General features: G+C 39.9%; 1 protein-coding gene across 1 annotated transcript in view; it reads left to right on the forward strand.

Annotated features, from left to right (window-relative positions):
* The first annotated feature begins 1,375 nt into the window (after window positions 1–1,375).
* RIMKLB (ribosomal modification protein rimK like family member B) overlaps window positions 1,376–27,726 on the forward strand; it is a 38,119-nt gene continuing 11,768 nt past the window's right edge. The window contains exon 1 of the mRNA XM_074154490.1: window positions 1,376–1,550. Within this exon, the coding sequence (XP_074010591.1) occupies window positions 1,376–1,550 (175 nt within the window). The remainder of the gene's footprint in view (window positions 1,551–27,726) is intronic.

Here is a 27,726-nt window from a genome sequence, read left to right on the forward strand (position 1 = left end):
AAATCGGCTTGTTCTTACGGTTGTAACAAAACAATCCTTTAGTCCGAAGACCTGCTGCAGAAACTAAAATTCTTTGTGATATTGAATGAAAGCAGCTGTACACCTGTGGTCTTTCTGCATTACATTTTCTGCTGACACTGGGTTCTGTCATTAGGACTACCAGGCGAAACTCCTGTTTCTGTCCCGGGGTTCAATTCCGTTTGAAATTCCTGTAAGCTGTATCGGTGAAAACAATGATTTCTCCCTCTGTTCTTATGTGAAAGTTTAAAATGTGTCACAGAAAACACCTCTGTTTTTCTCCAGAATTATTTTTCCCTACGCCATGCTGCTGCTTGTTTTTTCTTGAGTGTGGATGAGTAGTTCGTTAACGTACCTGTCATTGTTTGAAAGCTTTTAAGAGATTTTAGTATATAGTCAAAAATAGTCCAGATCTTCTGTATTCAAAGCCAAAGGAGCAGTATCTTGCTGTTATCACATCTAACACCATTGACATTCTTCAATTTGAACTATTTTTTCTGGTTTTGGTGCTGAATTCTTTAGCGCTGTTTATGTCTAAAGGTGGTGGGTTTTTGTGTTTTGTTTTTTTTTTTAAATCTTGGAGCAAGAGATTCAAACCTTGGTTTTGTTTTAGGTTACATTTATTAATGTTTGGTATTCTTAACATTTTGTTGATGTTCCTTGTTCCATTGGTTTTTCCATGTTCTGGGTAATCCTAAATATATTTCTCAGTTGATACGAAGTATTTGTAAGAGCAAGTAAGTCTTGAAATACGTGGAAAATTTCTGTTTTAATGGATTTCTTCCTTTGTTCTGGGTTGCTTTTTTCACATAAAGAAATTGGCACACTCTGATGTCTTCCATATATGGTGGAGAGGGATACACCAAGTCTGTCACCAGTGTTTTAGCAGCATCTAGGAGAGGGGCTGTTATTTCCAATTGTAAGGAATTACCCAATTGTGAAGTTGAAATTCTGGCCTTTGGAGGTCGCAATTGAAGATGTTTTCAGTCCTTGGCATGCTTCTGTTAAGAAAGGGGGATGCTACTGCCAGTGCCAGTAGTTAAGTGTGTACTTTTTGTGGATGAAACTAGGATGAGGACCAAGACCTGATTTTTAGCATTTACATTCTATTGAGTGTAAATGGAATTGTTTCTGTTGTTGCTAGTTCTGTTGCAGATTAGGTCTAGACATTTTTTTCCCACTTGGAGGTTGGAAGTTGCACTCCACTGAAAAGGACTGATTTGTGTGGAGGGAGTAGGACTTGGTACAGTGGGGAACATGAAGATAGGAGCCTATGTACTCTAACAGAATCTCATGTTCTCCACCATCTAGAAGTTCCATTGAAAGGAAACCTTGAAGATTGCAAGACAAGTCCAAGATGTGCAGTTCAGTTGCTCCCAGACTGTGGTTCTTAACAGACCGTCGCATCAGAGAAGATTACCCTCAGCAGGAGATCCTGAGAGCGCTGAAGGCCAAGTGCTGTGAAGAGGAGCTGGATTTCCGGGCCTTGGTGATGGATGAAGTGGTGCTGACCATTGAGGATGGAAATCTTGGTGAGAATGAGCTAAGGCTGGGAATGTGCTGAAAGGGTACTTGGAAAAAGATTGTAATATGGAGCATCTGTACTCTTCAATAATGAATTTCATGTGACCAGACTGCCATACATCATCTTAAGTCTAGTAGGTGTACATGATGTCATGTTCTTTAGCATTTATTGTGATGATCAAATATAATTGTTAGCTTTGCTAATTTGCATTAGAACTATTTTTGCCTTCCCTCCGTAGAACAGAGAGGAGGGTTGCTCTAGTTTGTTGATTCCAGGATAAGGACTATAGGACCTCTGAAATGGAGTTTCATTTTTGCGTAGGTACTTGAAGTTTATGGGTTACATTTAAGAGTTTCCGGGGGACTTCTTTCTTCTGTTTGTGTTCTGACTCGACAATAGCAAACAGATTTGAAACAAGCTAAAAGGATTTTTCAATGGACAGTACAAATTGTCATGGAGCTAGAGGTAATAACGTGACATAACTAAAGCGCGTTGCTGTACAGATGTGTAGTTACGTATATGGCAAAAAAGAATGGGGCTGAAAAACAAAGTATGTGCATCAGAATAATTTGAACTATTACTACAACTTAGTGTTTTAAACTAACGTGTAAGATTTCTGTTCTGTTTTCCTAGTAGCTTTTTTTTTCCTGTGGTGATTAAAAAGGAAAAACGAGACATTAAGGTGTTCTAGAGATGTTAAGTAAAATGATTCCATGGATCGTGAGTTTATGTTATAGGAAGAACATTAATACCAACAATGTCAAGCTTTGTAACACTTAGTATTACAGCTTTTTTTTTTTCCCCCCAACATTTTAACTTGGACTTCCAAAAGGCTTTGTACCTACCAGCTTGCTTCTTAAGTGTTGCTTTGTACCTTTACCTCTTCCATTTCTCTTCCTCATGTATCAGTCAAAAAATACCACTGGAGATCCAGGGAAGAATTACATTTTTGAAAGTTGTATTAGAATAATTCTTTGTGGGAAGAAAATCTAAAAGTACTCTCAGCCCTGAAGAAAAGTCTGCCGTGTGAGCTTATGCCTTATTCCTTATTGGGGAATCTATATAGGAGGGAAATCTTAAAACTGACTTTGGGGAAGAACTTTGGTCAGAATTTGTACCTAATTGTAGCATGAATCAATCAAGCATTAAACAAATGTATGGGAAAACAGGATTTTTGATTCGGGTATTACTAAACTTTGATTTATGTATTTTATCTTTTACTCTGAGGTGTCTATATGATTTTTATCACAGACTTGAAATTCTGTAGGGTGTCTTCACCAGAAAGTCTGAACATCTTACTGGTCTGAGTGTGCTGTCCTTTGCACACCGTGTTCTGCAAAGGCGGCCATCCTGGACTGTGGCTGCAGCCTCTTAAGATGCATAACTTGTCCTTCAACATTTCAGTATTGTTTTTATTTCTTGATGATGTTTTCTTCTTTCCTGTCTTCTGCCTGTTTTTGGGGAATTAAATATGGCGAGCATGAATTGTTGGCCTTTCTGCTCTCTTCTGTTTAATGTCTCCTAATGCTGCATCTATTCCAAGAAGAAAAGATAAAGCATGCAAGTTGGAAAGCTTATGCTGAGGAATATGTAATACAACAATGAGAAAACTTCCGAAAATTACTAGAAAGAGAATGCAAAAAAAGGGAAATTCTTTTCATAGAAAGCGTTCCTTCAAAACTATGTAAATAACTGACCTTTTGAAAAGGAGTGAGATAAAAATGCTGAAAGATTGTGGATAGAAATTTTCTTATAAATAATCTGGACTGGGTAATTGTGATTTTTTTGGATGGTTTTTGGGTGTGTGGGGGGTGGTTGGGGAATTGTCTCATATTAAAGAATTCTTACTCTTTGAGAGAGATGAAAAATCTTCCCTTTAATTCTCCAGTTTTCTTTTTCCTAGTGTTTGCCCACATGTTTTGATACAGATGTCTGGTGGAGGACACAAAAGTTTTGTGTTTCATTTTCCTTGTAAAGTTCTCAGTTGTCCTAGGAAAAGGTGTCCTGGAACAAAATCCAGGAGGTAATGCATTCTATACCTTTTCAGTTACCTGCTGTTGTTTGAGGGGTCCAGGTTGAGTAAAATTTTGTACAACGTAAAGGGTTTGATGAAGAGAATGGTGGTGATAACCTGCTTTTGCTTCCAGTTCTACCGTTATTTGTGTTGAAAGCTTAGCAATAGAGGGCTCTGATGGCAGTACGTGGGTTTGGAGGAAGTAATAGTTAGGTTTTCACATACTCACACTTGTGATTGCACCTTTTTTTGTCCTTCAAAGCCTAGGCAATTTCTTGAGTAAATTGTTAAAAAGAACGTTAACTTTAGGAAGTCACGTTGGAAATTGCAGGATGCTATATGAAACTTCTAGAATACGTTATTTCTGCAGATGATATGATCAGTGATACTTCTTTGTGGACTTGCTGACTGTCAGGAATATAGCTGAAGGCTTCAGAGACCAAGAATTCAACATTAAAAAGCTTGAAATTATTTACCTCACAGAGGTAAAATAGAATGGAAAATACACTTCTAACAGGAAAATTGAGTAGAACGGTGGGATACATACCAAAATTGAAAATTGGCCCTTCAACCTGTTACGTGGTGTATTCTGATGGTAGGGCACAGTGATGTAAATATCACTGAAGCCCAGAGCGAAGGACAGATGTGGAAAACTTCTGCTATTTTGAGACTCTTACAAGATCTGTATATGTCAAAGAATGCTGAGATTTGCTGTGTACCTGAGGTGGCCAAAGTGAGAGGGACGAGTAGGGTTATTTCAGTAAGTGGACACAGCAGTAGTGACTCCTTGGGGCAGGAGTGACTCTTGCTGTACTGCAGGGCTGGATGGGGCGCATGGCTGGGTTCCCAGGCAAGCCAACGGTGTGGCCCCAGCAGTTCCTGCTGGTTCTTTTTCTTCTGCAGCTGAAATTTGGGATAACCCAGCATCCCAAGCACACCCCCAGCCCCAGTTGTTACTGGCCACGTGATGAACCTGTGTGCAGCTCAAGATCCACGTTAGGTGCCTCAAAACAGCAGGAGTCCAAAAATTATTGTAACTGAAATCAGATGTAAGAGGTACAGAATTAAAGTTTTTCCTTTAAGTTTAGAAGGAACCAAACACATGTATACTTAAACTGTTTTGGAAATAATTCAACAAATAGTTTTTGAAAACAACTGTGTTTCATGCCTTATTTTAAGTAAGTGCTACTGCATGCCTGCTTACCTGAGCCATGCATTCTTCTTTCCTGCTCTGTAGATCTCCAAGGCAAAAGCTGAGTTAAAATCGGTGGAAAAGTTCAGCCGCATAAAACAATGAATATTTTTCTGCTGCTTTGGTGGGCTGAACCTGCTGAAATGGTTACTGAATCAGACATGCACAACATTGGTGCATGGGAGTGGAGAGGAATGCATGTATGGAAAAAAGTGGAGGTTGATACTGCAGCTGTTCTGATTTAAACTGGCTCACACTATGTTCTGGCTGTAGCCTAAGTTTCTTAAGAGAGCTAAATTATCAAAGCCAAACCAGTCTAGTATGATCTACTGCAGCGTGGAGCAGCCGTGTTCCTCTTGTCCCTTTCCAGCCTCGCTATTGCTGCTTGCCTTGTATAGGCACGTCAAGTCTCTTGTGGCTTGCTTTCATGTTGTAGCTAAGGTAATCTAATTCAAAAAAAGGTTGTCCAAATTCTCTGCTCGTCTGCAAGATAGGGCGTTTGTGTGAGTTGAGCTGGCTAATCCAATGGAACACTAGCTCTGCCCAAATAATTAACAGTTTTCTGTTGGAATAACTCGCTGCATCAGCCCGTTTTGCGGTCACGTTGCTAGCTCTAGTACACGGGGGCAGGGGAGAATGGGGTTGCACTTTTAGGGAATGGCTCGTATTAATGTTGATTTAGTTGTAGCTTCAAGGCATACTTTAAAACGAATTTTCTTATGGTTGGGATGCTTGATAGGGTCAGCTTTAGGATTTTGTGTGTGTTTCTTTGAAGCATCTAGTATTTACCTCTGTAAGGAAAGCACTGGATTACTAAGCTCCAGCAGGGTAGTTTTAGACTGAACATTAGGAAAGAATTTTTCACAGAAAGAGTGGTCGGGCATTGGAACAGGCTGCCCAGGGAGGTGGTTGAGTCACCATCCCTGGATGTGTTTAAGAGACGTTTAGATGTGGTGTTGGGGGATATGGTGTAGGGGAGAACTTTGTAGAGTAGGGTAGGTGGTTGGACTCGATGATCCCAAGGGTCTCTTCCAACCTGGATGATTCTATGATTCTATGATTCTAAATTACATGGCTAGTTGCCCAATCTAGTTTGGCAATTCCTATATTCATTTGAAATCAATAGCAGGTAATTTAACAAAGCTCTGCATGATGTTTTCAGACGCACTTCTGAAGCCTTAACAGCAAGTCTCGTTAAAATACGTAATTTTAAACTATTTGTCTAAGTTTGGTGGTGCAGTGATATAACAGGCTTGCGGAATTTGAAACTAGACAAACTAAAGCTTTTGAGTCAGAGCGTGTGGGGTGGGATGGGGATAGAGGTGGAGGAAGCCTGCAGGGAATAAGCATGCTGTGAGACTTAGTGGACAAGGGACAAAAGACAATTCATTGATTGTCTCCTCTTTCTGAATAGAGCACTCTTCTTCTCACCCGGGTCTAGGACTTAGCAGTAACCTTTCTCACAGACTACTCACCTTATCTGCAGAGAAACACAGTTCAAGAACTGTTTGTTGGTGAAGAATGAGCTAGGGAGGTTTGGATCTTTCCTCCGTTAAAGTTATATACAAGAATGTCTTCATTAAAATTCTTTGCTATCAGAATAGCAGAAGTCTGAGATCACTGAGACAGCAACTTACCAATTCATTTATTGTAGCTTTTTGGAATCTCCATATTTTCTGATACTGTCCTGTGATGAAAAAGAGTTTTGAGGAAGGTTGCTTTTGTGAACTTTTAGCTATTAAAGATGCTGGAGCGGGTGGAACTGGTGTGTCCTAAAGCACAAAACAAAGTGTGAACTTTTCGTAGACTTTCTTGGCTTTTTCCTTTGGGAACATAAAAACAAGTGATCAGCCTTCGTGAGGAATAAAAAGGACGCGATAGTCATCTGTTCTTAAACAGTAATACTTTGTGCATGGTCAGCTGGCTTTTCGGCTTTTCTTAAGTTAGATGGGTGACATCTTTGGAACTGATCTCTTCGGTTTGTTGTTTTGTTTTGTGGTATTTTTTTGCAGAGGAAGTATTTAGAGGATGGATTCCTTTAACTTGCTGGTGTGCTGCTTTAGGCATCTGGCTTTCCTCTGCGGGCCTGAAATTTGCAGTATTAAGTCACTGTTTCATTTAAGCCTTGAATCTTAAAAAATCTGATTTTGTTTCATGTGATCCGTCCTTCATTTGTAATTTGGTCTCAACTAGTAACAAATAGTTGTGATCTTTGATTTTGTACTTTTTTTTTTCCTCACGCTGGGTTAGGTAGCGTTGGAAATAAGCATGGAGGAATCAGGATATTTGAAAGATTTCTGTGAAGTATAGAAAGCTCGGGGAAAAAGGGTAAGGTTAAAAACCAAATAGCTGTGTTTTCGGTATAATGGTAAGAAAAGCCCTCTTATCAGCTAGATCCATTATAAAAGAGGGCTTTTACATCTTCAAAATGGTTGCTATGTCAAAATTTCAAAACTCATCTTAAGTCACCTAAAGACTGTCTTCTGTCACACAAGAGGGAATACAATCACCTCCTCTTCCTGCTGGCTGTTTCCAACAGTCCCCTGGCACTTGTTAGTCCAGCAGTGCACCTTACTGTAAGAGCTTTTCCTGCCGTGTGCTGCAAATGGCTCCGGGAGCGATGGAGCAGAGGCAAGTGGCCTTGGCAAGGTGCCTTGTTGAGCACTGCAGAGTTGGCCAGTGTCCTGCTACTAATAACAGTCAGGGCAACCATTGACTTCCTCTGCAGAGTTGGGAAATTGGTTTGTAACTCAATAGTGAGAGCTGGAGAAGAAACTGCATTTCTGCAAAGGACTGGAAAGCATGAAGTGAATTTTGTGTGGTTGACAGTGTTGGGCTCAGAACCACTTGAGACTGTTTCTGATGTTCTTTCATTGTGGAAACTGGTCACTTGCTACTATGATTGATGTTAAACCTTGTTTAGCCATAAGCATTACTACTTAGCTATAAGCCGTAAGTAGGCAATTATGGATTATATAGAGGGTATTCTGGAATGGTAGCTGTGTTTAGAGGTGGGTGACTACGTGACCACCCCAACATTAGATACCTCGACAAATAGAAAGTAGAAAAAACATTTGCTTTATTATCACAGAAACCAATTTTAATAACAGTGTATTTCAACAGCTGCCACACATTGTTTTCTTTCAGAACTGTGACACCAAACACAACTTTCTTATGATGCATATGGGAAGAAAGGATTTATACTCTGTGACCCTGGGTGTCCTTGCAGCTTTCTTCCTTACTATCAGGGATTTCTATACTTACAGGAATGTTCGCATGTTACCTCAAGCTGTTGCTAGACGAGGAAGCCTAATGATGAATTTGATCTCAGAATCGTTCTGTTTCTTCAGGAAATGTCAGTATGTCATCAGTGGTAGATACGGGCTCAGTCCAGAGCTACCTTTGCAAGGTGGAGAGGTAGGAATGTTTCTGCGTGGAAGTATTTTATTATGGTCATTTCAGAGGGCTGTGTTAAGGACCGAAGTTTTTCATTTGCACGTGTTCTAGAATAGTCAGCCGGGAAAAACAGAATTGAAGGGCACATCATCTTTAACATACGTGCATGTCACCATATCTGAAAATGCCAGAAAGCATTGCCAGATTTTTAATTGTTGTAAGAATTCTCAGGAATGGCCATCTGGGGGAAAAACAATGTCAAAATGACAAAAGCGAGATGAAGGAGAGAACGTACATCACGGTCAATGTGAAATGAAAATTAGGCTAATGTTTCACGAGACAGTTGTTAACTGGCTGGGGGTTTTTGTGTCATTTTTCCACCAGTCGCCGTTCCAGTGCTGTGTCACCAAAGCGAGTTGTGCTGGCACAATTGTCTGAGCAGTTGCATTGTGAACGAGGTCTGCATGCTGGGGGCGTTTTAAACCAAATCAGCCTCTTCTTGGTAGAGGACTTTTTTTTTTTTTTAATGCTCCATCAGTTCTCCAAGGCAGGTGGTAACATGACTGCACAAACGATAGTGCGCTGCAGCGTTTAAATCAGGAGGGCAAAGTGTGTGTGTTGGGGTGTGAGAGATTAGGAGATACCACAAGTGTTGATACCACAAGTATTCATGTGAAAAACTTACCTTATGAAACTGGCTCCCATGCTTGCTTTACTGGGTTTGTGATGAGAGGGGTACTCCATTACCTGTTCTTTAAGTAATGACACCAGCTTCAGTTTTTTCCACCTTTTCTCCCAAGCCTAGTTGTTACCCATTTGTGAACGATGAGCAGTTGATTGATCCTGGGTGACTATAAATAAGAGATTGTACTGCTGAACTTTGCTCAGTGTTGAGATAGATCTTCCAGTGTGCAGACTTGTGTTTTCACTGATACAGACTTCTAGGACTGCCAGTGGCTGTGGACAAGTCCCTTTATTTTCTTATTCTTATAAATTCTGTCTATAAAATGTGGTGAAATATCGGTTTCAAGAATTACACTTTCCTTTTATATCTGTCCTTTGCTGCAGACTGGAAAAGACTGGAATGAAAAGGAGAACCAAAAAAAAAGTATCTTTTTTTTTTCCTTATAGTGAAAATAATTAACACTCTGATCGTGTCCTTTTAATGATTGTTCTTTGAATGGAGAGCTTACATTATTTCTATACCTGTTTAAAGGTCCAGTCCATTTTAGGATGAAAAGTGTGATACGGAGTTTTAAAATGCCTTTGTAATTGTCAAAAGTTCAAGCAAGCTTTGGTAAGTGTAATGTGTTATATGTGCCCTACCAACATGAGCAGAATAGCTGAGAACAGAATTGCTGTCAGGTATTCTGCTCATGTTGTCAGAGAAACCCTGCTAGAATTACACTAATTAACTGCTTAACTGCTTTAACTAATAGAAGGCTTTTCCTATCGTACAGAAAGGTTTTCTTGCTCTGTACTTCCATATAGTGCAAGTATTGAACTGGGGACAGTCTTGCTGTGCCTGTTACTCATCTCGACACATCTGCGAGTAAAATGTGGATTTTATTTTATTTTATTTTATTTTATTTTATTTTATTTTATTTTATTTTATTTTATTTTATTTTTTTACTGAAAGAGCATGTTTTTGTTTGGGTTTTTTTTTGTTATTTTTCTTTGTTTGTTGTTTCCTTTCACTGAAATCATACCAGTGAAAAATTTGGCTTCCAGACTCTATATTTTCATGAGGGAGGGGAGTGAGGAATGTGTTCCTTCCTAAGCTAAAGTAAAATAAGTTATCCAATTGAAGACTTGCACTGTGTGTGCTTAACATGAAGAAAGTTCTCTCTGTTTCAGACACAGGATGTTACATGATATAGGTAGAAATACTGGAGAATTGAACATGCCCAGTACTACAATAGTGGAAGAACAGATATTGGAAGAGACAGACTAGTGATTTGATCCATTTTGGCAAGGGGTGAGGTAAGAAGACTAAATATGCCAGTGTTCTCTCCTGGATTTTTTAGCTGAGAAGGCGGTTGGGCTGTACTGACACAGTAAAAAATTAGATGATTTTGTTCACAGTAATAGTTATAATGTAACGTCACTGAAATAGTATGCTCAAAGTCCCTGCTGTCAAATCATGTTTTTTGGCAGTTTCTATCTGAAGAAGAATTAGAGCTGGTAGGGAAATACATAGTCAGATATCAATATATAGTCCGAAGATCAATAGATATCTCGAGTTCTAAGAACTTGATTTGAAAGTTTCCTCTACGTATCTAGCTTGTTGTCTTGTGTTGGTACAATGCTGTGGAACTTCTGGGGGGGATTTCCTTTTAATTTAGGGTTTTGCAAGGACAGAAGAGGGAGTTGTATAAGTGTTCTAAAAAGTTGTATAAGCGTTCCCTTTAGTTCTTCAGAGTATAAAACTATTGTTCGAAAAGTGGTTTAGGGATAGAAGTTAAGTAGCATAGACAGAGCTGTTGGATCACAATACAAATGTGATTCTCAAGTACAGGTCTCAATGTTGTACTCCCCATCACAATTCTGGGTGTCCCCATTCACGAGGAAGGCATAAGGAGTTTTAAGCCAGCTCAAGCCCTTTGCTCTCCTCAAAGCTCTTTTGGGTAGTCATTCACTTTTTATACTCTAGTTTGGGCTGAGCCCTATATACCATGCTGGTCTAGTTATCTCAGGAAGGCATTCACGTTCTTGCTGCTCTCCTAGGCAAACATTTACACAACGAGTTGATACGCTCAACTGAGAACAGCTAGGGATATTGGGTGTCTATAACCCTTTATCTTACAAGCCACTTTCCAGTCCTCTTTGTCATAGTATGAGGTCAGCTTGCTTTGCTGTGGTCAGCCACTTCCCACGTTCCTTCCAGAGCTTCACGAGCACATCACCCTGCCCATCTCTGCCGAGCCTTCTCAGGAGTTTATTGATCCATCGCATGGAGAGAAATGCTGGCAGCGTGTAGAATCCTGAGTTTTGGGTATTTGCCTGGGTGTAAGAGACTTCTCTTTTAACTTCTGTTTTAGGTGGAGGAAATAATGGATATAAGTGTATTTTTTAGCAGGCTCATGCCCTTACCTTAGAGGTGTAATACTTTCCATCTTTGACTTGGTAGATACTTGCTTTATGTAACACAAAACATAGTGATATGAACAGAGAGAGACCAACTTAGGAAGACTGTGTAGCCTGATGACCGTGTCAGTACTTGGGTTCCATATCCAAGTAACTCGCTTTGATGAGGTAAGAGTATCTCCACCACCACGAAATGCTTACTGTGAAAAGTGCCAAAATCCTTTGTGAACCGAGTGTGAAAAGTCAAGCTGCTGCTTTGAAGTTTCTTTTTATGCCCTGAGTAGCACTGTGAAGGTCTAGAATTAATGAATTGATTCTCTTGCTTTCCCCTACCCCCAATAAAAATTAGCGACTTCATTTTTCAATTAGCTCTTGAGGCTGCTTAGACCATCCAATTGAGAATTCTCGGAGGATTTAATTTTCGGTAGAAACATTACTTAGATTAGAACAAATTAAATTTGGCACTCAAGGGAATCATGGCCTTTAATCTTTTTGTTACGTTTTTTTTGCTATATTGGGACTCTTTGTTAAAACAGTATTTTATGAAGTGACAGTACCATATATCATCATGGAACATAAATGCGTATGTTGCTTCAGTACAGGAGAGCCTGACTACCAGCAGTAGATAGTTTTTGGAGATTGTATAACTGTTATACTCAGTAGTCCCCAAATAATATTAATCTGAAAATTTTAAGGCTTTTTGAAAACAGATCAAATCCTCAATAATATTTTTGTAGTACAAGTGCAATGGTATGCCGTGTTTAACAATGCAGAAATAATATACAGGAAAGTTGAGATGGCACCACAGTAAGTAGAAGACTTAATTTATGTCTGTGACTGGATTGCTAGCTGCTTGCTTCTATGTACTAAGACCAGTGTTTCTAACTTTATTTGCTCGTTTCATGCCTTGACATCTGAATGGGTGACCTAACTGTTGAAATTGCTGCTGCGCTGACATTGTTTAGTTCCTGTGAAAGTCAGAGGATTTATTTAAAAGTATCATTTCAGACACTTGAGATGGTGAATGGATGAAATGTCATGATCTGTAATGCCTTCTTCCCTGCTTTCCAGTAAGAAGAGCATATTGCTTGCTTTCTCTCTTATGTCTGAAACAGAACAAAACCATGGTGTCATCTCTTGGCCAGGCAGGTGTCTCTGATACGAAACTGATACTTTGCTTAGTTTGGGCCAGGGTCTTGGGTTTTAGTACTGATTCTGTTCTTAAGCAACATACTGTATCTAACGAAACATTGGATGAGGTGTTTTTTGACATTACAGATGGGTCTGGTATCACCCATCTTAACATTACAATGGAGCTGGAAACCAGCGAGTACGTGGGTTGTATGCTGAAACTTCCTTGGGAAGAGATGCAAACTAAAGAAGGAGCCTCAGATGGAAAACAAGTTTGGAGGCAAGGCAGGAAACTGAGTAGTTAGGGTGGTATTCAGAATTCTAGGCGAAGAAGCTACTCTGGAGATTTTCAAGACCCGCCTGGATGCAGTCCTGAGTGATGTGCTCTGGGCAACCCGGCTTCCGCAGGGGAGTTGGACTAGATGATCTCTACAAGGTCCCTTCCAACTCCGACAATTCCGTGATTCCGTGATCCGTGAAGCTACTTAGCAGTAGGAAAAATCTGTAGTTTGGAAATCAACTGGAAAAATAAGGAAACTAGAATGAAGGTGGGATGGAGAGGAAGTGGAAACACAGTTGTTGCTTTTAGGGGGATGAATGCTATAGGGGTGGGGAAGTGGGGAGTGAGAAATTGGGGCAAAGCAAGCTGCATGCAGCGGTTTCTGACTTTGAATGCCTGGAGCGGAATCAAACATTCCAGAGCTTTTCTCTTCTGCAGATAAAAACGCCTCTGCAAGTTTGTTAACACAAGTATTTGCTGACAGTGGAGCCCGTTAAACCTTAAGTGCTGGTCCACTGGTTGCTGACCCAGTGCAGCACAAGTGTCAGAGGTCTGTAGGGTAGATGAAATCCTACTAACCCTCATGCTGTATTCCACCAGTGTCATGCATCTGTTGCCTAGATGCCAAATGATGAAGTTTGTTTTTTGATTGTCTCCAAAAGGAAAGACTAAATACTATTAAGAGTAGCAACATCAGATCCCCCCAGAATTAGAAATTGGCAAAACCAAATGTGCGTTTTTGGGTCCTCTGTGCATTTGTTTTCAGATAGTACATTTTAAATTATTTGGTCACATGCTACTTTTTCACCAGCCTTTTTAACGTACAGAGCGTTTTTCTCTGGGAATGTAACGTGTAACATAGTGATGGAGAGGACAGTTTGTGCAGGAATCCTTCTTTGAGGTTTTTGAATTAGTGACAGTTGAAGCAGAACATTGCTGGAATACAAGTGTTCATCTGGTGATTTGAATTGGACTATTAATAAATTGCCTTTAATTGCATGTTTTTCCATTTCTGAGTGCCCAAACTCTGTATATTAGGATCAGCTTTGTGAAAGTGCTGAATTCTTGCATGGACAAAAAAAAAATTGGGGCGGAACTGGCAAGTAGGAAATCGTGGATTCTCAAATGTGGCATCTAGAATTCCTTCTTTAAGTTTTATATTTTGGTTTCTCTTCCCCATATGGGAAATCAGTAGAGTATTCTCTGGTTTCTTACGGTGTCTACAAAATAAATGGAGATTGTGAAGCACTCAGATGTTACTGTGATAAGCACAATAGAGAAAACCCATGAAGTAAGTAATAATAATGTGTTTCAAGCAAAGATTTCAGTACACCGATCCATGGACTACACTGAACAATACAAAAGAAAATACAGTGCTGTGTAGCTGCTTGTTAAGTGAGTGCTGTGCTTCCTGTACATGTCAGAAAAATAATATTTGTTCGCGTAATTGAAGACATTACGTTGGTGAGGTTGCAGATCAATGCTACAGACATGTCCTTGTGGCTTTTTCTAACCTTTATGTGCTTGACTTTGTGGATTCGAGGGCTTTCTCTTAGTGTAGCTTTTTAATGTGATATTGTATACATGCATTCTTTGTAAATAATGTATGTTCAGTTACATAGGGACTGTGCTGGATGCATCAAAACTGTTTACTAGCCAGGCTTTGGGAAATGTAGATGTAGAGAAAAATGGGAGTAACGCTGTGACAACCTATTGCTTGGGTAACTCAATACTCTGTCTTTGAATATTAGACCATGGATATATTTACACGCAAGACACATATGTATCCTGTCACCGAGAATGAAGAATTATTCTACCTGTCTAAATACCTGGAGAGGTTGTGCTTGTGCCTTGCTCTCCCTCATACTTGTTTCATGAACATGTAAATTGGTGTGTCCCCATTGTTACTATACTTTTCAACTGCTTTGGAAAATGGCTTATTCCATTCCTGGAATTCTTTTTGTTTGGGTTCTTTTGACAGCACTGCTTTCAGTGTTTATATTTCATATTTTATGAGGTGCCTTGCAGGCTGTTTTTCATGGTTTAGAACATCTTCATATATATATATAAAAGCAGTGTATTCCTTTTAGATATCAACATGAAGTATTGGACGTTTTGTTTCTGGAGGGGGAACAGAGCCACAGGGTGAGTTACACTCTTAGTTCTGTGGCCAGGCAGGATGTTGTGCTTTGAGTTGAGTTTTTTCTTAATATGAAACAGGAAGGGAGCACTAGTGAACCTGACTGAGCCTGCCATGGTAGAGGCAGTTGGTTGTTATGATTCTAGAAATTATTTTTTAGGAGTTCCAAAATTTCCTGAACCAACCACATGTTACCTTTAGCTCGCTGTTCTAGGAAGCAGAGCCATCCAGATCTTACCTTTTCATGTTGCCGAGGGGTGGCTTTTCATTCCTATATCATGCCTTTTCCTTCTCAATGAGGAAGGTTTTTATTAACAAGAGAGACCATATCCAGTTCTCCAGCTAGTGTTACTATGTGTCCCTGCTTCCCTAACTCGGATGATATTTGTGAATATCCTGTAGACTAAGATTAAAGTTTTAGCTCTCCTTTGCCTGGGTTGCAGTCCATCTCTGTTTATTCCCAGTGAGATAGGTAGTTGTGCTTTAAAAGTTCTTTAAAGGTTTGGGGTAGCTCTTCCTTGTTCTGCAAAACTAAATTCAAACTCGGGACCCTTCAAAGGGGACAGCTTTCTGCATCTGCATCTTTCTGTGAAGGCCTGTATTGTTGCATGGCTGCTTCCGCCGGCAGGGTGGAATGGTAGTGAGCAAGACCTGTTTTCAGTTGTTTATTTATAATCTAACAATAAAAGCTTCACAATGTTTTTTTTTTTCCCCCCTTCATTACTTTGCTTCCCAGACAGCGTTTGCCTTTACCATATACTGAATTTCTTCTTAAATCTCTTTCCAAGTTTCGTTGTGGTCAGGGAATCAGGCTGTGGTTCCCCACCCCCCAGCTGTGCCTCAAACCTCTAGAGGCACTTTGCACTTTCAGCATCAAGAACTTGATTCTTTTAATGACTGTAGAAGCTTGTCAGATGATCGTTGTTGTACAAAAGAAAGAAGGGACACTTCCCAATCCACCCACAAGTCTAGTTTGATTTGGAGCATTCATCCTACTCTTGCAGCCACATGAGAGGCCAGGCATACTGTAGGAGAACGCCGCAGAGAATCATAGAATAATTGAAATTGGAAGGGACGTTTAAAAGTCATCTGGAGCAACTTTCTGCACAAAGTGGCAAACTTGAAAGCTAGAGCCAGCTCCTAAGTTAGATCAGATTGCTTGGGACGTATCCAGTTGGGTTTTGAACATCTCCAGGGACAAAGCCTCCACAGCCTTTCAGGGACATCTGTCACAAAGTTCTACCAGCGTCACAGAGAGGGAAAAAAAAAATAAATCAAAAATACATGGTCACAACTCTGTTTGGAACACTGGGTTGAATTCCCAGTGGATTGAATTCCAACTGGGTTGGAATCACGGTTGAAGTGTCGGTAGAAAGGTAAAAAGTTACGTGGTAATGACTGGAAGTTTTTGAGATGTGCGTGTTCATATCCTGCTTCCTTTTGTTTTTCTGTCAATCTTCCCAGGATCATTCTGGCCTAAGACTGAAATGGTTCTTTGTGCACCCCTCCTTACATGCTTGGGACTGAAGGTGAGGCAGGATTCTGAAAGTGCATGCCCTTTGTGGATGCTTTGAGGTGAATAAGGACTGTGGCTGCAGGTGAAAGGGATGCTGTACCTGTAAACTGCATGTCTTAATGCTTGTAAGTGTTTGTCATGCTCGAACAAGGCTAGTGGCTGGGCCTTTATAGCAATTTTTCTGCAAATTTTTCTTACCCGGCAGAGTGGGAATCACTGGAGAATGTATTGTCTGCATAGGGCAGGAGAGCAAGAATTGCAGACAGGCTTGTTTTTACAAAGTTGGGAGCTGGGCTAGCATAGTGATGATTGAGGTGTAAATGTAGGAAGAAAAAAAAATCTCACTATAGACAATTCTACGGTCTCAAAATGGCACTATCTTGACAATTTAAGCGGTTCAGATTCATAGATTCATAGATTGGTCCAGGCCGGAAGGGACCTCCAAAGGTCATCTAGTCCAACCTCCCCGCAGTCAGCAGGGACACCCCCAACTAGACCAGGTTGCCCAGGGCCTCGTCGAGCTTCACCTTGAATATCTCAAGGGAAGGGGCCTCAACCACCTCCCTGGGCAACCTGTTCCAGTGTCCCACCACCCTCATGGTAAAGAATTTTTTCCTAATATCCAATCTAAATCTCCCCTTCTCCAGCTTAAAACCATTGCCCCTCGTCCTGTCACTGCAGGCCTTTGTAAACAGACCCTCCCCAGCCTTCCTGTAGCCCCCCTCAGGGACTGGAAGGCCGCTATGAGGTCTCCCCGGAGCCTCCTCTTCTCCAAGCTGAACAACCCCAGCTCCCTCAGCCTGTCCTCATAGCAGAGGTGCTCCAGCCCCCTGATCATTTTGGTGGCCCTCCTCTGGACCCGCTCCATCAGGTCTGTGTCCTTTCTATATTGAGGGCTCCAGACCTGCACACAGTGCTCCAGGTGAGGTCTCACCAGAGCAGAGTAAAGTGGCAGAATCACCTCTCTGGATCTGCTGGCAACACTTCTTTTGATGCAGCCCAGGATGTGATTGGCCTTTTGGGCTGCGAGAGCACATTGCCTGCTCATGTCCAGCTTCTCGTCCATCAGCACCCCCAAGTCCCTTTCCTCAGGGCTGCTTTCTAATACCTCATCCCCCAGTCTGTATTTATACTGAGGATTGTTTCTTCCCAGGTGCAGAATCCTGCACTTGCTTTTGTTGAACCTCATGAGGTTCATCTGAACCTCATGACAGATGAGGTTCACGACAGATCATTGCTGTCGTTGCTCTGATCCAGCCTCCTCTGTTGGAGCTGACAGCTGGATTGATCAGATCCTACAGTGAGTTGGTTCAGAAATCAAATTCCACAAAAGATCAGAATAGTTTTCTGCGTGTGTAGGAAGCTTCCCTGCTCACCAGTGAGTCTGGGGAGCACCAGCACGAGTGGTAGGGAGTGGGTGGTATTACATGCCACTGTAGGATTGCGTGGGGCTGCACAGTAAAATTGTCTTAAATTGTCTTAGAACTTAAATTGTCTTAGAACCAACCTTATGTCACTGTTTTGCCCAACACGGGGATTTCTAAAGAGGTGCTCGTTTCTTCCCCTTTCTTGCTTGGGTCTTCCAAGGTGCGCAGCATGCAGTTAAACCTTTTCCTCTAAGAATTCTTAATCCTTTTAAATTGTTAGAGGCAGAGTCTAGGAGTGAATGTAAATTACAGTTCTGTTACTGAGAACAGATAAAGAATGACATCTGGTAATGCGTTTTCTATGATTGTGTTGCTGTAAAGTGAAAGAACTTGAAGAAAAACATTATCTGCAAATATTTAAAGGAGGTTCTTAGAGGAATCTATGGAGGAGTGAGATAAATGAACTAAGGAGACTTGTCATACCTGATGCTTGCAAAAAAGCTTCTGTTTCCTGTCTCTGCCATTGATTTGTTTGTGATGACATCAGTAGCCCCTCAGTGCTTTTTGTTTCTTTAAATCGTGCAGATGCTTATTTCAGAAAAGACAAAACAAAGAGAGCTTTGGAGCTTGTGGTGCAGATCAAATGCATACAAAGATATTCATCAATTTGTAGGAATTGGTAAACTCAGGACTACATTTACAGTCTAGAGATTAGTGGTAAGATAACTATCTCTTAAACGTGTTGCATCCAAAGGTCAAAACAAGGTGACAGTGGGGGATGTCCCTTCTGCTTGCTTTAGTCTGTTGTCTGTGAGTACAGTACTACCATTGCATGATTTTTTTATTTGACTGGTCTGATTGGAAGGACTGTAATTTGTAATTCTTTGTAATTCTGAGGAGCATTTTCTTTCAAGAAGACCATTACAGATTGTGTGGAGTGTCTTAATTAGGGAGCGTACTTAGCTAATGTCTTAATTAGTTAACATCTTTTTGGCCCTAGGTGGAAGCTTCTGCCTCCAGAACAGGTGAGAGAGAATGCTGTGGTGTTATACTTGTATTTTCATTACAGTAGGGGCATGGAGGTACCTACTGCGGTGTAGTTTTAACCCTCTAAAGCTGGGAAGAGGAAACAAGCCCAGTGAGCGGCTCAGAAGTGTGACAAAAACTGAATTCTTCCTCCTCTAGCTTTGTTTTGTGTATGGTTTTACATTAATGTCTGTCAAAACTAAGAAATTTTGAGTTATATCTTTTGGTCTAGAACAATTTTTTATTTTGGGTTTTTTTTTTTTTTTTTTTGGTGTAGGAAAATACTGTACTTGTGAAGACGCATGAAACTGTTCTATAGTGTGTATATGAATAAATCAAGTTTTTCTCTGACACACCAAAGAACCCCAAAAACAAAGAGATACAGAATCTCCCTGGAGATGGGAGTTGATGTTCTCTCTGCAAGCTTTAGAGTCAGTTTTAGCTGAAAATTTTCCTGAAATATCATGGTTAAATTCCTTCCTTTAAGAAGGACACATTTGTCTCCAAAATAAGTGTCTCCAATCCATAAATTTAATGCAATTTTGACTAGAAGGTCCTTGGACTGAAATGATGGTTCAAACAGTAAGCTGAGGGGATCCTTCCATTCCCCAGAATTCAGGTTCAGTTAAACATGTTTAAGAACACTTGGAAGGGACAGGTAATTGGATATTATTTATTAAAAGTTTCTGACAATATAGAAGTGCTTCTAGATATCTTTTCTGATACGGGAGACAGATAGGAAGGATACATGTCTTCGTTACAAATCGAGAACTCACATGGGATGCTTCTCCTTTCAGCAGTTTGCGTAACTAATAGAAGGGCAAATTACTAAGATGAAAGAAGGTGGTGTTTGGTAGCAGAGAAAGAAGAGGTGCATAAGTTACGCGTTTCGAAGGTATTTACTAGATTTTTGGCATTGCAGGGAAAATTTTAAACTGGTCTCAGATGAGAGGAGAACCCTCTGCCATTCTGGGTTCTTCCTCTGGATTTCTTGCTGCTTTTGGGAGTGCTCATCTGTGTTTTCAGAGTATTCATAGATTGTTAAAACATTGAGTTTTGAGACCATTACAATTGTGTACCAAGTATTTATCATAAATAATAACTTTGAAACAGTTTTGGTACCATTTTGAAATGGTTCAGTTTTCAGCGTGTGTTTAGGGTTTTTCCTGCTTGTCAGTACTGGACATGAGAGACATCAACAGCTTCGGTTCACACAATGTTCGGTTGTCAGGGTATATTAATTTGACATTCACATTCACTGCAAATTATCTGAGTATCTTTCTAAATTGATTATCTTATCTGAAAACCATAACACAAAAGACAAAACAATCTACAAAGTAGTACAGAATCCTCTGCAAATAAAAAAAAAAAATAAAATCCTTAGACATAGGGCTGTATTCCCGGCCACTCTCGGTGCTTTCTGTTACTGTTCTGACAGTCTTGTTCAGTGTTCTCCTGCTCTGCACAATGTATATTCTCAGTAGATATAGGCAGGTGGCTGCTTAGCTGTCACACTGGTTCCACACTTGGTTCAAACTTTTTTTTTCTTACGGCTACGTAACAAACCAAACTCTAGAAATTGCTGTGGGCTAAAAAAAAAAAAAAAATGTTGCTGGTTTGGTATTAATTCAGAGTTACTGCCTCATTTGATTCACTTTACAGCCACGTTAACGTTGCTGCTAGCACAAAAGAAGGAGCAGTGTGAGGAGACTGAATATACTCGGAGCAGAATAGGACCACTTTTTTTGAATGCCAATGCAAACTCAGGTCTTGCGACTCTGCAACTACAGTATTATTACCTGAAACAAAAGCTCTCAAAACCAGAAGCAGTTTAGAGAGGAGATACTGCTTTATTTGACATCGGATGCTAGGTGGAAATCCACAAATCTAGCACACCTTACCAGGGACATTCACCCATTATTTATACACAAAAGATTCTCATTATTCCGCCTACCTCGTACACAACTCCACCTAGGCTTACATATTCATTAGGATGACCCAATAGCCCTTTTGCACATGCCTATTAAATTTTGCAGCGTTGGCAAAACACTTCTGCGCAAGCGTGAGCTCCTCGGTGGTCGTTTGGGTAGGGATACCCTTCCTCACATTATCCTTTTAAGGTATTGAATCTTCTCAGGACAGTAAAAGTTGACTGTAAGTTTGCCAGCTTCTCGAGGATGATAAGGATGTTCCTTGAAGTAGCCACAGCTCTGTCCTAATTGGTACAGGAGTACACACTTTGACATATGAGAGAAGTTTGAGGTGATTAACTACTTCTTGTTATCCCATCCTTACCACTATCAGCTTGGTGAGTAACCATTTTCTCACACATTAAGAAGCTGAGTAATTAATTATTTTCTCACACAGTAAGAAGGTTAGTAGGACGCAAACAACATTTTAGTTAGCATATGGTTATAAACAAAGCAGAGGCCTGTCTTTGGTAACAGTATTAAGTGAAAAACATGATAAAATGTTTCCTAACATAAAGGCAGACCATTGCTGAAAGAAATGGTCCTGCTGTCCCCTAACACATGAAGCATTCTTATTATTTCCCTTGCCTTTTCATGATTTCATGACTACTTGGTGAGCTGAGTTAGCTAGTTATCAAATGCAAAAATACTCACTGGTTTACGTTTTTTCTCTTTTTTTTTTTTTTTCCTCTCTCTTTTTTTCTTTTTCTCTCCCTTGTCTCAGAGCAACAAGCTGATATGACTTCCGATACGGTTGTATGATCACTAGGCCTGATGCAAGGTGAGAATTAGGAGCATGGGGGTACAGGAGACGAGATGACTTCTTTTTGCTGCAGCAGACAGTTAAACCAGGTTAAATATAACGTGAAACTGCACATTTTATTTGTACAGTTTTCTTTTCTGGACTCTTACCCACGTTTTAAGAGGTCTGCCTACATAAAAAGGTTTCTGTGTTATCTTTAGGGAAGACCAACACCTTACGGCACGTTTCTGGAGAAACTACCTTAACCCCCCCAAAATTCACCAGCATTGCTTCGCGCTGGAGCAGGTGAGGTTGCTGAAGCTGTGACACAGCGTTTCCACTCCCCTGGTCTGCACAGTCAGCCTTCGGACCAGCGCGTTAGCACTGAGACAGTCTTACTACTACTGATGTACAAGCTTTCCCTGACTGTGGATACTGCTGTTCTCAATCTGTGTTACTGTTGACCTTAGGAACTGTAATCATTCATCGAAAAGGCTTTAGTTGTTTCAGTAAATGTGTAGTGTTGATATATTAAAGGAATGACCCAAAGCCTTTTTCCTAACAAACTTTTGAGCTGAAAATTTGGAATTACTTTGCAGCCTTTAACACCATTGGTCATTGAGGAGAAGAACACGAGAAATTGATAAAGCAAATAGGAAATGTGCTGTGTTAGAACCTCTTTTAAATACCTTTTGAGAGCTTCCTTTAATGTAGAGTTTCTTAAATGTTGCTTTTCCCCTGGTTTTTTTATTTTGCATTTGTAGTTCTCGTTTCTTCTGGCCAAGAATTTTTTCTTTCCTTTTAGAGAAGTTGTTAATAGCTAAAAGATAATAAAAAGATAATAAAACATATTAAATGCTTTCAGTTGATTTTTTTTTTTTTTTTTTTTACACTTCTTACTAATGTTAGATTGTCTTGGTTTTGTCTGTTTTTCACTGGGATTCGTTCAAGAAAGCTAACGTTACTTTAAGCATGCTGCACCTAACTTGGTAGTCGCAGCGGCTGATGAACCTGTTGTTGCTAATCCAAATAACCAAATAATAACCTCTGAAATCCTGGTCTGCTTCAGAAGTCAACTGAAAGATTTTAAGATGGAGAAGATTTTAAGATGACGGCGACTCTAAAAGAAGTAGAGGAAAGCCTTCGTTGTTATTCTTACCTACACTTTTTTGCTTCCGTGCTGCCTTCTCTTTCTTGTGGATTCAGGTCATCCTGTAGGTATGCAAGTCCTTTTGCAGGTGAAGTGGGGAGGCGCCGTGGGATTTGGAAGCAGCAGCTGCAATAGCAAAAGAGCAGGACTGTTTCTTTTGGTGGCGGTGCTGATTTGTGCTGGTTCGTGGTCTTTCTGTCCAAGTGTGGTGGTGTCTCAGATGTTAGAACTGATGGGGCATTGTGTCCTGCTCAGCTCTCCTTGTCGGTGCATACCCGCCCCTTGCTCTTGCGCTATGAGATACGGTTAACTGAGATCTTCCTCACAAATGTCTCGGGTAAGTAACTGAGCACAAAAACCCCTGAATGGTGCTCTGCAAACATAGCTAGCTGACCTAACTCACCGAGAGGATGAGACAAGTGCTGGAAATGGAGCGGAGTGGAACTGTATTGTCAGAACAGGGCAGCGAGTCTGCCTCCTGCCGTTTTGGCATTAAGTTTGTTCTTTCAGCTATCTTGTGAAACCTCACCCCAAAGTTAGTTTGACTTCTTTTTTTTTGTTCGTTTTTCTTTTACTGATTTATTACTTGGTGTAGAAGTGCTGTTCTCCCTCTCATCCTCTCTTGCTTGTTTTCTCACAATGTTGATAGTAACAACTGTGAAGCTATGTAAGCTGTAAACTTCATACTTTCCCCTCCCCTTAAAACTGGCTTCCTCTTGGTCACTAACACCTGGGTAAAGGACAAACGATGGGAGCACATTGCTGGTAGCGTGGTAAAAAAAGATCGTCCCCATATGTGTCAGCTTGGTCTTAAGTCAGATCAGCTTAACACTGATCATGAAACCCAAGGGTTTTGGGATTTTTACATGTGAAAACAAGAAAGAAAGTATTTGTGGTACAGTTGCTAGAAATACATCTTAAAGGCACATAGTGAGTGAGGGCAGGATACATAAATACTGTTCGTGAGCCTTGGCTTTCTCTTAATATGAAGAATTATTATATTATTTGAGAGCTTTGATGGGAAATCTAACAGACAAAAGATAATTTAGTGACTGCTTATGCAGTGGCTATGTAGCATGTGTGCATGCATATACTTGTATAAGAATTGGGGGACTTTTTTGCAACATTCAAGTCAAAATCATCTGCCTTGCAGTCACAGTCATTAACTTGAGCTATGAGAGACTTTGCTTTGTTATAATTCAAATAATTTAAAAATTTGATCAACAGCTACACTTAATTTTTGATTTCAGTAAATTGAAATGTATTTCATTGTGAATATTTTTTTCTTTGAGTTTATGCTATGAAAAATATTTAAAATTCTTCTGATTTTGCCCAGGAGCAAATTATAAAAGCAGATGTGTGATGAGAACTTTAAAAAAAAATCGGTGGGAAAAGCAGAAATTGACTTTTCAAGGTGTTCGAAATCACATATTTTCTATCACTGTTTTGTTGTGTTTAATGAATCTTTTGATCCCCCTTTTGTATAGTTTTTCTTTACAGTTTTTTTACAACACTCCATATAAAATGCATCTTAACAGTTATATCGCTAAAGCATCCATATTTGGGAATAAGGCTAAAATAATGGAAATTTCTTTTTATTCTTGTCTTCCGAGTAGTCTCTGGAAATGTATTCTTTTGTTAGAGATGCAAAGTTTCTTAACTGTGTGTTTATATACATATAATAATTGTAGCTAAGGCTTTAACACGATTTCAGTATAGTTTCCGTGTTTATGTACTTGCATAAAATAACTCTTGAAGCAAGATGGTCTAGAATTAATTTGTGTTTGTACCTTTGGCTTTATATTTGGGTCATTCACTTCACATTTGGGCATAACACTGAAGAGGTTCTTGTGGTTTGGAGTTATAAGCAAATAATGTATGGTAACTAGAATTGTAGCTCAGAAACACACACCTAGCCGTAATCAGTCTACTTAGTATTGGTGAAGTATTCGTAGGGGCATGTGGCCTTTTTCCCTCTTGTCCCCAAAAAGAACCCCTAATCCAGAATGGCCTTAATCATTTTCAGCGTTTACAAGTTTCCCAAGTTTCTCACCGTTTTCAGCAGCCCGTGGGTTTCTAGGAATGATCCTGTGGTTTAACTGGGGTACCTGCTTGCTTTTCTGTTCAGAGCAGTGGCCTCTTGAGAAAGTTTCCACGATACTTTGTGTTAGGCTTTTATGAACTGAAGCTGCTTCATTTATTTCTCTTTTCTCTTTTCATTTATTTCTCTTAAGCTGCTCCTTTATTTCTCCGTTCTCAGTTAGGGAACAGTTGTGGAGAGATGAGTTTTCTCATTGCTACGTGTGATCTCGTTTGAGCTGCTGGGCTGTGGAAGCGTGTCTCGGCGAGAACGCCTTTTTGGTTAAATTTGTGTGCAGAAGGAGACTGAGGTCACGTTAAATCCAGAGGGTTAAATTGTTAATTTGGTTTTAAAAAACTACTAGATAAGATAGAAAGGGAGAGGATATGAACACCGAGCACAGAATTACTATAAAAATCTCTTTCTGTGTGAAAAATATCTTGGTAATACTAAATATCAAAGGGGCTTTCGCATGGCAGTGAAATCTTGGAGGAACTGTGACAACTTGGTGTTCAATAAACCGTGGCTGTCGGGTGGTAAGTGATGCAGAGGAGAAAATGCTGTTGCGACTCTCAAGGGGGAAGTTTAGTTTGGTGTTAATAAATTGGTGAATTTCTAAAAATTGAGCATTTAGCTGCTCTTCAAAGCTTAAGTTCTAGTTTAACTAAAATTGCATTTAAAGCGCTATACTGTACTACGTGTCACCCAATTTTGGGCATTTATGTTGCTTACATTCGTTTTATGTTATTTATACGTTTATTTATAAGATAGGTATGTATGGTTAAATCAACATTTTGCATCAGGCTTTGAGGTATTTTGTTAATTCTGCTTTTGTGAGTTATTCCCAAGTTCTTCCACTCTCTTGGCAGAATGTGTGTTCGAAGTATGCCGAGTTCTAAAAATTTTAGAGATCTAGTTCTGTTTCTTGAGTTTGGGGAGGGAACTCATATCTCGTTATTGCCAATAATCTGCTGTTAAAGTTTGGGGCATTTCCCTTTTCAGCTTTAAGCTTGCTTTTATATGGCAATTAGGAAGAAACACGTCTCATTCTCTGCAAGTAAACTGTAAGTAATTATTAAACACTTTAGAACTTTGCACAAGTATTATTCAGTGTCTTGTGGCTGACAGGTACTGGGAGGAGGAGTGAACCAGAAATAGTAACGCGCTGTTTTGAGAACAGGAGTGAGTCTAGGTTTGTAGAGAAAAGAATCAGTCATTTCTCTTAGAACAACTGATTAATTGGGAAAAGTGGGTAGCAGAATGCGATGTCCTCAAAATACAAGGAAAGGTTTGTGTCCCGGAAGGCTGGCCTGCTTTTCCCAGCTGAATTAAGTTGTATTCATTATAGCCTGCTTGCTGAGTGACTGTTCATTTGGGAAACGTTATCAGCTCCATGGATGGATAGATGAATAAATTGGTATAACGAAGTTGAGATAGCTGGAGACTTTCAGGGTAGCGTACACATCTCTGAGGAAAAATCTGAGGAATATTTTTGAAGTTCTCAATCCCTATTAGCTCCTGTTGGGAATACGGTGGGAGCTGGTGTATGTTTAGTGCTTTTGAAAATTTGATTCAGATCTTACTTTTTTTGGAATGCTGCACGCACAGTGGCCATGCATTTTTCCACTCGTATCCTGTGCCTGTTGGAATTGTGTTTCACGTACTGGATCTGTCTGAATGCTGCAACACTTTTGTCCTGCTTTGTTTTACTTCTGTATTTCAGAGCAGTTGGCATTTATTAGGGGTTTGGCCAACAACAGAGGCAGTCACTGAACTTGAATTCTTCTTCTGAGAAGTGGCTTCTTGTGGCAGCTGTAGCCGCAGAGATGAGGATTCCTTTCGTAGGTACCCGTGCTCTACAGGGAACACTTCAACTTTGTTGTCACGTTTGGGCACTTCTCATAGTCACACAGTTCTCAGAGAAATTCTGTACAAGGTATACATATGGAAGTCAGTTTGAAAGAAGAAGATTTAATGACTATAATGTTTTATGTTGTCGCATTCATGACAGCACTGAATAGGGAACTTCTGCAAACCTGCCTTTTGTGAATCATTCCTGCCGTTTTGATCCATTTGGTCAGAAACGTGATAGGATGTGTCATGAACTTCTGTGGGTAGCAAGGCAGTTGCCAGGTGTTGTAGGCACAGATTGAAAGGCTTGGGGTTTTTCATCATGAAAGCCTGCTTACTGATTTAGGTTTTTCTAATGTACACATAAAAGTAAATACATTATTTCTTCCTGAGAAAGTTTCTTCTTCATTCCTCTATGTCAGTGTCCCATGGGTTTCTTCCCCAGGCCACAGCTTCTGACATTTCCAGCTACCTTAGTCTTTTTGTCTATCATAAACTATGAATGAATAATTATGATTCAAATTGCATAAAAATAGAAACTTATCAGTAATTTGATTTACATGTAAGCCCACCCAGGTCTTCTCCTGCTTGTGTATTAAATACTTTGAGCATTTAGCTTTGTGTCATAGCATTTTGTTGAAGAAGTTGCCTTTGATTCTTGCAGTCACATGCTGTACTTGGAGGCCTGAATTTGAGTCCTAAGTAATTCCTGATCTTGGTGACTCAGTTAGCTTTCTTTTGGACCATTTTCCGAAATTATAATTTGGAATGAAAATGCTTTTATCAATTTCTTTGATATTACTGAGATTTATTTTTTGTTAAACACGCCTGATGTTGCTATAATGAGAGCTATAAAAGCTCTGTAATTATTTTTGATGTCCTTGCAAATCTTGGAGGCTTTAGACCTATTTCCTGAAACCATCTTCCTTCTGTGAAAACATTTGCATTGTTTCAGCGTAAAAGACAATTGTTGATGACATGCAAACTGGACATGAGATATTGCTTTGCAGTAGCTATTAATCTGCTGATGAACTGGTTCTTGAAGAGATTGGAAGGGATTTGTGTAGAGTACAAACTGAAATTCTTAGAATGAGTTTCAAAAATGTCTAGCAATTTAAAATGCTGCTTGGGTGTGAATTAAGCTGTGTAGAAGCGACAGAATGCTGTCAATGCAGAACTGCTTCTTAAGAGTTTCTAAAGCACAAGAAAGTAGGGTAACTGGGTAGATGAAGCACCACTGC

The sequence above is a fragment of the Numenius arquata genome, chromosome 1 (assembly GCF_964106895.1).
Source record: "Numenius arquata chromosome 1, bNumArq3.hap1.1, whole genome shotgun sequence".
NCBI lineage: Eukaryota > Metazoa > Chordata > Aves > Charadriiformes > Scolopacidae > Numenius > Numenius arquata.